The sequence below is a fragment of the Rissa tridactyla genome, chromosome 9 (genome assembly GCF_028500815.1).
Source record: "Rissa tridactyla isolate bRisTri1 chromosome 9, bRisTri1.patW.cur.20221130, whole genome shotgun sequence".
Classification (NCBI taxonomy): Eukaryota; Metazoa; Chordata; class Aves; order Charadriiformes; family Laridae; genus Rissa; species Rissa tridactyla.
The window spans coordinates 1,655,703-1,666,591 of NC_071474.1; the positions used below are offsets into that span (position 1 = coordinate 1,655,703).

General features: G+C 54.3%; 1 protein-coding gene across 3 annotated transcripts; it reads right to left on the reverse strand.

The window, feature by feature from the left end:
• Positions 1–636: 636 nt before the first annotated feature.
• Positions 637–9,221, reverse strand: LOC128914930 (uncharacterized). 3 transcript variants are annotated; one of them, XM_054214649.1, is made up of 3 exons: positions 8,796–9,221; positions 3,299–3,526; positions 637–2,649 (listed from the first exon to the last, which is right to left on the reverse strand). In XM_054214649.1, the coding sequence occupies exon 3, from the start codon at positions 2,358–2,360 to the stop codon at positions 1,263–1,265; it is 1,098 nt and encodes a 365-aa protein (XP_054070624.1). In that variant the 5' UTR covers positions 2,361–2,649; positions 3,299–3,526; positions 8,796–9,221; the 3' UTR covers positions 637–1,262. The 3 variants fall into 2 exon arrangements, with proteins under 3 accessions (XP_054070624.1, XP_054070626.1, XP_054070625.1); XM_054214650.1 differs by lacking the exon at positions 637–2,649 and having other exon boundaries at positions 2,927–3,526.
• Between the last annotated feature and the right edge of the window lie 1,668 nt (positions 9,222–10,889).

Below are 10,889 nucleotides of genomic sequence, written 5' to 3' on the forward strand. Positions count from 1 at the left end.
ACCCCTCATCCTATCGCTACACGCCCTTGTAAAAAGTCCCTCCCCAGCTTTCCTGGAGCCCCTCCAGGTGCTGGAAGGCCGCTGGAGCCCCAGACACACCATAACCCGCTGGACCCGGGGCGTTGGGGTGAGATGCTGCAGGAGGGGGTGAAAGCGGCGGGCGCAGCATCACGCAGGGTGTTGTGCCCAAGGGCAGTGCCCGGGTGCGTGTCCTGCTGCAGGGGCAGGAGAGGGATGGAGAGATGCCAGCGGAACGAGGGCTGCCCTTCCCGCCTCCCCGCTTTTTATTTCCAGCCTGGAAATCGGTGTGTCTATCTATCTCGGGCATGTGTGGCTGGGGCCAGACCGCAGCAGTGACGGTGCCCAAATCCCCGTGGAGAGCACGGTGTGGCTCTGGTGTGCGCCGCGCCGGCACAGGGACCGGGACGGGCGAAATGGGGTGAGAAAAAGGTCATTTGGGCACCAGCAGCCTTGTCCTTAGGGCTCCCGGCAGCACGGCCCGTCGCAGCTGCGGAGTGGCTGATGCCGGTTTATTTTTAATACTTAATGAGATAAAAGGTTGGAATTGCTTTTAAGCCTTAAATTGCCTTAGCCCTTTTTATCTTTAAAAAACACAACAAGCAGTTTTGGAGGGTATTTTTTTTTTTAAAGTTTGTTATAATGATTCCTGGTAGCTATTATGTTGGAAATAAGGCTCTTTCAAAGACTGTTGGGATACATTAAATGTTTCATTTTTCAGTCTCCATTTCTTTGTTTTTGATCTCCATTCAGATTGATTAAAGACACTGACTGCTCAATTTTGATTAAATCCTAAATCATAACTGGCTTACAAAACAACTGTGAAAGCTGACATTTATGAAGTTCAGTAAACTAGTTGTAAGAACAGGAGTGCAAGATGGAAAAAAATAATAAAATTCCTTTCCAAACAAACATCAGTTGACAGCAAACAGATGGTTAGAGGCTCTTACTTGTAAACTGGAAAAATTAAGATTTGGCAGGTTCTGTTAAAAAATAGTTACAAAACATCTTAAAGTTTTCCCCTTCATATCCTGGTGTTGCTCTGGGCATCGTTTCAATATTTTCATAGGCTACTGCATGGAAAAGGTTCTGAATACATGAAAGCAGCTGGCATAAAAGGGCTTAGAAATACTAGTTAAGATTTATAGGAAGCAAAGTTGCCAGCATCCCAAAGATGCAGTATTTAAAACCCAGCTTCTCAGCCCACCAATAAATCACGGTAACTTAGCAGCGTAGCGTGAGTTTCATCTCCAAAGGTGCAAGAAAAGCGGGTAAAATGTAACCTTGGTAGATTTTTCCATATTTGTTGACTTACCCTGTGATAATGTTAAGCTAATGTTTTTGGGCAAAGCACAGACGCATAAAATTAAACCTCTCACTGACATAGGTTCCCCCCCAGGAGGGGAATTCAGCCAGAGACCTGCTTCTTGCAGACAAACATTTCCTCCTCCTCTGAGCTGTGAGGAAAAAAAGGTCGAGGGTAACACCAGAGGAATGCCCCAAATCCTGTAGGGATGCAGCCCAGGGAACGGCCGTGCCGAGACCCTTTGCCGGCGGGTTTGGCAGTGTGACCTAAGCCCGCCTGGGACTTTGGCCATCCCAATATCCTGTGGCAGTGTGTGGCCATCGCAATATACTGTGGCCATCACGATATCCCATGGCAGTGCATGGCCATCGCAATATTCCTTGGCCATCCCAATATCCCATGGCAGTGCATGGCCATCGCAATATTCCCTGGCTGTCGCAATATCCCATGGCAGTGCGTGGCCATCGCAATATTCCCTGGCCATCCCAATATCCCATGGCAGTGCGTGGCCATCACAATATTCCCTGGCCGTCGCAATATCCCATGGCAGTGTGTGGCCATCGCAATATCCCGTGGCCATCCCAATATCCCATGGCCATTGCAGTATCCTGTGGCAGTGTGTGGTCGTCACAATATCCCATGGACATCGCAATATCCTGTGGCCATCCCAATATCCCACGGCAGTGTGTGGCCATCCCAATATACTGTGGCCATCACGATATCCCATGGCAGTGTGCGGCCATCCCAATATCCCGCGGCCATCCCAATATCCCGTGGCCATCCCAATATTCCGTGGCAGTGTGTGACCATCCCAACACCCCACGGCAGCACGTACCACTGCTTCATGGGGAGCAGCACCTGCAAACCCCCCGTGCACCCCTGAACCCGCAGCAGCCGAGGAGCCTGCACGGGCGGGTGTCCTGGGTGCTCTGGTCGGGCAGCAGCACGCAGGATGCTCCCGTCCTGCGCCAGGTGCCCTCGCCAGCCTGGCGGGGGTGTGCTGCTGCCCTGCACCCCTCCCTGCTGCACACCTCATGGGTGCTGGCGCTAAACACAGGGGATGGCAAAGGTGCTGGGAGAAGGAGCTCTCGCGCAGTGCCCCGGGCTCCAGTGTGGCGTCTCCAGCAGGTCCCTGCAGCCGGGTTGCCCAAAACCCTGAGCAGCCCCTCGGGCAGCTCGGGGTGATGCTCCGGCCGTGCTGCTCCGGCGGGTCCAGCTCTCGGCAGCCCCACGGCACGGCTGGGGCTTCTCCGCGGTTAACAACCGAAGTGCTCCGTCGCGGCAGGAGAGTCAATGGGGCCTTGTCTGCAGCCTGAATGACTGGCCTGCGAACAATCATTTCAGAGTCAGCATCCAAGGCCGGTTCCTCCCCTCTTCTCCCTCCCCCTCGCACCCGAAACAGCCACTGAAACCGTTTGCAAACGGTTTGCGATTGCTCTGGGCGCAAACAGAGGGTTTCGCCGGGTCCCCCGGCTGCTCGCCACGAGCCCAGGCTCAAAAGCCCCGCTCGGCTGGCGTCACTCAGCCCACGCGGAGCAAAAATATACTCACTGGCTGAAAGCAAATTTTAATTTTTAGACCAAAGACAACTGCAGGAAGGAGGGAGAGATGGGTCCGGGAGAGAGCCTGGTGTGTGTCTCTCCATGTTAAGGAGCTGCAGGGGCTGCAGGAGGCTGCATGGCGGAGCAGCCGGGCAGGGAAGCTGTGAGCGATGCCCGCCCCGAGCGAGCAGCTGCGGCACAGCGGGCAGGACCGCGGCACACCCCGCCGAGGAGACCAAGGCTGCAGCGTCAATTCAGGCCATATTTAAAAGATGCTGTGGGCGTGAGAGCTCAAAGCTCCCCTGACCCTGCGATCTGCAGGTCCTGCGGGTGCAGCGGCGGTGGGAGCTGATTCCCCGGGTTCCCTGCAGAGCCCGTGCAGGGGCACCGTCACCCCAAAGCCGTGCCAAAAGCGCCCGCTGGCACAGCTTACCTCCTCCTGCTGAGGCTGTGGGACACCGCCACGCACGTGCTGCTCACCTAGCAGCACCGTGCCTCTTTTTCTCCCCAAAAATGTACGTGTGTACCACATTTCCCCAGGACGTGGGATGCCCGTATGAAGCTTCTTCCAGAGCAATCGCCACATTTCTTCTTCTCTGTAAGAAAAATCCCTGGACAACTGGGGCTTCGTTTCCTCTGCTTCCTTCCCGGGCGAGGCTCGCTGTAGAGAGATGCAGAAACATGTTAGAGAGAGAAGAAAACGCAGGCAAACATTTCTGAACCTCATAGCGCTGCTTTGATCCTCGTTTCATCTCTGGGTCAAGCCTTCTTTCTGCAGAACCTGGTTTATCATTCATACATCTAAATCCCTGGAAGAGAAACCCCCATCTCATGAGACGCTGAAAACTCTGCTCAACAGAGTGCTAAAAATAATCTCCTCCAGGGAGCAATCCTACTCTGCCCTGCAGGGAAATGGAAAGATGAGTTAATAGGTCTTTTCCATCTCTGGTTCCTGTAATTCTGAAAAAAACCAAACAAACCCAAAACCAAGGCCGAGTCTGCTGTTTACTCTTCTGAATATGCAAAAGTCGTCTCTGCAGGTCTCTGTCCCAGCCTTCCCGAAATACTGACTGCCTCGCTGCAGTCCAGCTTTGCAAGTGCCTCTGATTTCTCCTTTTTTTTTTTTTTTTAAATCTTTCTCTGCAACAGTTTTTTTCCTTTCTCCCTCCGTTCCTTCGAATGAATGCTCAGACAAACACTGGCTGTTTCCAAGGGGCTGCCTCGAGTTGCCAACTTTTCTTGCCGGGAAGAATCCTCTTCTCTGTGTGCTGAGCAGAGATAATAAATCAGGTGAGCAGGAATGCAGCTTCCCAGGGCCAGCAGCTCTCCATGGCTGCTCCGACCGGAGGGGAGAGCCCGGGAGGTTTATTTTGCAGCTGTCTGGCTGCGCTGGAGATGCGCTCCGTGGCACTCCAGCTGGCAGATGGAAAATGGGTTGCTATTTCTTAAAAAAAAACCCCAACAACAACAACAACAACAAAACCAACAAATGTCAAGTGCATTTATAACTGTGTCTCCATCACCACTGGCTCGGCCGGAGATGAAGGTTTTTCCCTCGGAGCCACGGCCACCAGCTTGGCCAGGGCTTCCCAGTGAGGGATGCCAGTCACAAACTGGGGCCGTTGCTGTGCTGGGGACCAGGCAGGAGAAGCATGGCAGCCCCTGGGTGTGCAGAGCACATCTCTGGGATGCTTCTGCAGCCCTGGAGCTCACTGGCCACATCCTGCAATGTCCGAGCCACACATGAGCAAGAAGAGGGCAGCAGGGACCAGCGGGACCATCCCCACATCCCAGCCAGCCAGCCACCTGGGCCAGCCTCGTCCAAGCTGCAGCATTACCCGGCGTCCTTCAGCTCCGTTCCCCAGCCAAATTCCCGCTTGTTCTTTGTTTTCTGCATTTTGCTGCTGTTGAATGTTATTTTTTCCTGGAGGCCGTTGCGGTTTCGCTGCCTGCATAAACCCAGAATTGGCCTCCGGTGACCCCCGAGGAGCTGGGGCCAATGCTTCCAGCTTGGAGCAGCGCGGGGGGAGGCTCGGCTGATGCCCGCGCTGCTGGTTGGGCTCAGCCCTCCGCCGGCGCGGCCGCTGGACCGCAGCGCGGCAGCAGATGCTCAACGCCCTGCAGTCCGATGCCCTTCCAGTTGACAAGACCAACCGCGATGGCGCGGCGCCGATGGCCCCAGCAGGTTGCCCAAAAGTCCGTGACGATCTCGAGCAACACAACCTTGGGGTGATTCGGGGCTGCTGCTCGCTCCACACACACCCCACAGCCTTTTCCAGCATCTCCTCCCCTTGATTTCCCTTCCTTCGCCTGCTCCGTGATGTGATTTACAGCCGCCGTGTTGCTGCTCCGATCTGGGATGTGCCGCAGCATCGGGGACCGCGTGCCGCTGCCGTGCCGCGTGCAGCAGCATCCTTCATCCCGGTGGCCCTCGGTGCCACCTCCTCAAGGTGTTTTGTGGTAGGGATGGGTGAGGAAGGCTGTGCTGCTGGTGGTTGTTTTGCCCTGTCTATAGATAATTAGAAACGCCACCGTTACCCAATGTTTAATTAATTGTCAGGAAAGAAAAAAAAGCTGGGTTGCCTTGAAGGAACTTATCACAGGTATTGGAATGGTACCAAAGAAATTCTGCAGCTCTTTAAAGGGTGCTTTAAAATATGGGACCAAGCCCAGAGTTGGAAAAAATGAAGTTCCTGTCTGGTGCGTGGTGGCACAGGAGCAGCCGTGAGATGTCCAGTGGGGCAGCTGTGGATTAACTGGGGCTGCTGGTGGCAAAAAGCTCACCTGCAGCCAGGACTGGGCATGTAGGGCTTCCTTCTTGTCTGAAAGCCTCTTGGAACCTGGTTTTAAGTGCCTTTGAGTTTTCAGGCAAGGAAACAAACCCAAGCCCCAAGCCCACCCTACTGTACAATCCAATTATCCATCCAAGAGCAGAAAATCACAGATGGTTTTGCATGGATTTTCTGAAGGAGTGATACTCCAAATGCTGTTATCTGGGGAACCGTAACAAAACGTACACGGGCACTTAGAGCTGCAGCAGCTGGAAGGAATGGATAAAAATCTACTTATGTGCACAGGCAAAATTTCCGAGAGCAGGAGTGCTTCTGCAATTCATCGCCTGAATGGGAAACGGAGCAAGCCCCGGCCGAGGCAAGGACTGTGAGCCACTGGGAGTCAGCCTTATCCACCGCATCCCGGCTCCTGCTGCAAGCTGGAGCGAAAAACCTTCCAGTCCCCAGGATTCAAACGCTGCACAAATTCAAACCCCGTGTGCGTACGCGGGGCAGGAGTGATTTGCAGCTTCAGATGCTGAAGGGGAGTTTGGGAACGGCCGTAGAGCAACAGAGAGGCTGTAATCAGGGAGGATGCTGGAGGGAGGGAGGCAGAAAGAAGCGAGGCATTGGTAGAAATCTTTGTACTCTGGATCCCTCTGGCAGGCGTAATGGACGGGGGACCAGACTTAAAGGAAGCAGAACAAAGAACAAAAGTAATGTAAAGGCTTGGCAGAAAGGGGGGACTTCTGAAGGCTGCGATATTGAAGGGGTTTTTAAAGGAAGCATTTGAAAAGAAAGCTGCCTGCGCTTCAAAATCCGACAGAGCGTTCTGCTGCTGGCATGCTTCAGCGCAAGAAGGACCGACAGCAGGCAGAAGGGAACAAAGAGAATTTTTAATAAGAAATCAGAAATACGGCCTGACCGTGCGGGGCACTCGAGGGGTGCGATGTCTGGCTCGAGCACACGTCTCCCGACGGCTGACGGAGTCGCACGAACTCATTACAAAACTTCCAGGGGCATAAAAAAAATCTCTTAGAAAACATTAGCATCAAGCTAAACTGGTGCGTTGGCACACTGCCCGCCCAACAATTTATCTCAGATATAAATAGCATAATTAACCTACACGGTATATACATTGCGTACCACTAGGATGACTTTTTTGTTGGAAAACAAATAAATCTCGAAAAGTTTGAACCCTATTTACAGAATTGCGGCTCCATAAATCATTCAGATCATCAAGGCTGCTTTATTAACGCTTTTCTGGCTGCACCCTTGCAAAGAAACGGCAGAGAGCTGTAAATAGTTTGGCATTAAAAATATTCCCCAGCACACGGCAACTGTCTTTCAGCAGGTAATGAAACATATGACATGCTCCTAATCTATGACCGAGGGCTATTTCATGGTAGTTTCCTCCCAGTGTGCACTTCCAGTCGTTTTCTGCTCTCGGACTGGGGAAGGGACGGGGGTTTCTGTACTGTGCGCGGGAAGGGAGAACTGGCTCTGCTTTTCCTTCAAGGAAAAGCTCAAGCCACGAGCTCCAGCTGCGGGAAACGACCTTCAAACCCATGGCCACAGCAGCCTGGCGTGACTGCCCCCCGTGCTGCGGCTCCGGGGCGTGCGGCGCCTGCCAACATCCTCGCCCTTTGCTTTGGTGGCAACGAGAGATGCTTAATTGAATCCAGCTAATTTCTGTGAAGTCTGGAACCACCCTCAGCCTGCCTTTATAGCCAATTTGGTAACTAACGGTCAGACTGCTGTGCGTGCAGGGAGGGGGACAAGCACTAATATTGCTGCTTTTACTCCCTCGCAGAATCGCAGAATGACACAATCCCAGAATGGTGGGAGTCGGAAGGGACCTCTGGAGATCACCCAGTCCCACCCCCTGCCAGAGCAGGGTCACCCACAGCAGGTTGCCCTGGAGAGGTGCTTGGAGCCTGCCTGGCGCTGCCACAGGGTCCTCGGGGGCTAAACAGCCTGCAAACACCAGAGTGATGCCCTCCCAGTCATACTGATGGTCATGGTTGGTCCAGGCGATGCCCTCCTAGAGGTGTCTGGCCACGGTGACCCCAGCGCGGCAGCACTCGGGTTGCCTTGACCACTTGGCCAGCCTTGTTTCTGCAGCAGCCATGGGCTTGGGGTGGATCAAGAAGAGCGTGGCCAGCAGGTGGAGGGAGGTCATCCTCCCCCTCTGCTCTGCCCTGGGGAGGCCGCATCTGGAGCGCTGGGTCCAGTTCTGGGCTCCCCGGTTGCAGAAGGACAGGGAACTGCTGGAGAGGGGACAGCAAAGGGCCACCAAGATGCTGAGGGGACTGGGACACCTCTCTGATGAAGAAAGGCTGAGGGATTTGGGTCTTTTCAGTCTGGAAAAAAGACGACTGAGGGGGGATCTTACCAACGCTTATCAACACTGAAAGGGGGGGTGTCAGGAGGATGGGGCCAGGCTCTTCTCAGTGGTGCCCAGCGACAGGACAAGGGGTAACGGGCACAAACTTGCCCATGGGAAGTTCCACCTAAACACGAGGAGGAACTTCTTTGCTGTGAGGGTGGCAGAGCCCTGGCACAGGCTGCCCAGAGAGGTGGGGGAGTCTCCGTCTCTGGAGACATCCCAACCCCGCCTGGAGGCGTTCCTGTGCCACCTGCTGTGGGTGACCCTGCTCTGGCAGGGGGTGAGACTGGGTGATCTCCAGAGGGCCCTTCCCACCCCCACCACTCTGGGATTGTGTGAAAGCAGCTCCAATGCCGCAGCAAAGGCTCTCCGGCACAGTCCGGGCTTCGCTGCCTGCCCCTCTCCCACTCTTTCCTCCATGCTGTGCACGGATCTCTTGCTCCCACCTGCTCCGACATCCTGCCTGGTGGCATCTCCTAATGCCTGGTGCTGGCACGACCCAACACCGGCGTTTGACCCAGCACAATGGCCCTGGTTCGGTATTTCTAAACAGCTCATGCAGGGAAACCCAAGCGGTGCCGGGGCAGGCAGGAGCCCGGCGGCCCCGACGCTCGGCGCTCAAGCAGAGCAAGCTGGCATTTGCCGGAGAAAAAAACCGGCAAAGATGTACGCGCAGCTGCTCGTTTGCTTAATATAAACACAGCCTTGCCACAAACGCACAACTGCTTATTTTCAAAGCTGTTTGCAAACAGCAAGGGAGCCATCCTCACCTCGCCCTTCGCTCTGCCGCAGAGGTGTGGGGGGCCGGCAGGAGGAAGCAGCTCATGGCAGAGATTTGGTGATGGAGCTCTCTGCTCCCCCACGCCGCTGGGTGTCCTCCTCCAAAGCCTCTTCTTGCCCATCAAGAGCACGGTGAGCGCAGAGGTGTCTCCTCTGCCAGGGTGTCCCCTCCGGTGGGGTTTCAGCAGCAGCTCCAAGATCTCCTGTGTGCCCTTCCCTGCTTCTTCTTCGGGCGGCTGCGCGGTTCCTCCCAGGATCAGGCCATAAGTGAGGGTCATCTTTATTATTAACGCCTCCTGGCATCACCTAAACATGCCTATCGAATTCCTGAGGGGTTACTCAGCGCCTGTCGGGGGAAGGAATACACGTTTGTGCTCGGCAGGTCCCCATCACCGGGGAGCCCGCGGCGAGGCTGCCGCTGCTTTGCAGCTCCCGGTGCACAGCCCCCTCCTTTTATTTTTAGTGGATGGGATTTAGTATAAGATAGTGCCGACCTAGCAGTAATCTAAAAAATTTGCAATCGACAGCTAGATCACCGTGTGCCGTATTTTTGACTTGCAAATAGCTTCCATGGATAGCGAGGGTGTATTTAATAAACACAGCTAGTGTTGCATCTTTATTTAGCTCCTTCTGTTACCACACTGTATAATTCATGAAATTCCCTTATAAAGTTAGGGAGGAATTAAAATGTTGACCAGCCCGTGAACCAGGGTTAACGCTTCCATTATTTTAAAAGGAAAGCTGAGAGAAACTAAAACCTGACAAATAACCCTGTGCTGGTGGAAGGGGCCGGCAGCAGAGCTCACCGCTGGCCGAGCCGGCGGGAGGTGAATGGCAGCCACGTCCGGAGCATCGTGCCCAGCAGAGTGTGGCTGCCGGATCCCTCCTGCACTGCCGGCGGAAGGATTTCCATCCCAGATGATGGGAAGCCTTCCCAAGCCCTCCTCGAGGTCGCATCTCCTACTGAAACCAGGTGGGCACAAGGGTGAGGAACCACCAGCGGGGAGGATAAGGATGTTGTTTTGGAAAAGCAAGTGCCGTTCACACCATCAGCTGCGTTTCGGAGCAGACCCTGCCTTCAGGAGAGTTCAGCCGCATGGCAGCATCCTACCTCTGGCTGAGGAAACGCTCGGCTTTCCAGCTCCGTGCCTGAGACTTGCTCCGCAGGAGGGAAATCACACACCGTCCTCTTCTGAATATAATGTTTTACAACACCATGCTCTCTAATAAAACGTTCCCCTCAAGTTCATCTTCACGATAAAAACAGTTCCTTTCCTTACATGGGAGGCCGCCTGTGCCTTGACTCATAAATATTTCATTAGCACCTGGAGAGTTTCCAGCAGAAAACGATGTGATCTGGGGCTCTGGGTTGCCTGGGCATCACACAGAGGTGGGCTGGCTGCAGCCTGGTGTCTCCGCGGTAATTCCCGCTGGCGTGGGGTGCGCTGTCTGCCGTGGGGTGCGTGGCTTGCAGTGGGGTGTATGGCCTGCCATGGGGTGCCATCCTTGCAGCATGAGACCCGCAGAGCCTCGGGCAAACCTCTCCATCTAGCCCTTTCCCTGGCCCTCACCCAAACACCAGTCCCCAACTAGGGAAGAAGAGAAGAGAAGAGAAGAGAAGAGAAGAGAAGAGAAGAGAAGAGAAGAGAAGAGAAGAGAAGAGAAGAGAAGAGAAGAGAAGAGAAGAGAAGAGAAGAGAAGAGAAGAGAAGAGAAGAGAAGAGAAGAGAAGAGAAGAGAAGAGAAGAGAAGAGAAGAGAAGAGAAGAGGAGAAGAATCCCAATCTGGTGGTTTATACCCATGAACAATCATAGAATCACAGAATGGTTTGGGTGGGAAGGGACCTTAAAGATCATCCAGTGGCACCCCCTGCCCTGGGCAGGGACACCTCCCACCAGCCCAGGTTGCTCCAAGCCCCGTCCAACCTGGCCTTGAGCCCCTCCAGGGATGGGGCAGCCACAGCTTCTCTGGGCAACCTGGGCCAGGGGCTCATACCCCTCACAGCAAAGAACTTCTTCCTAATACCCAATCCAAACCTACCCTCCTTCAGTTTGAAACGTCATCCCGGGAGAGGCATTCCCCTGC

What these genes read in the sequence shown, in the direction of transcription:
- LOC128914930 (XM_054214649.1), bottom strand. Translation starts at nt 2,360, where the DNA reads ATGAGGTGTGCAGCAGGGAGGGGTGCAGGGCAGCAGCACACCCCCGCC.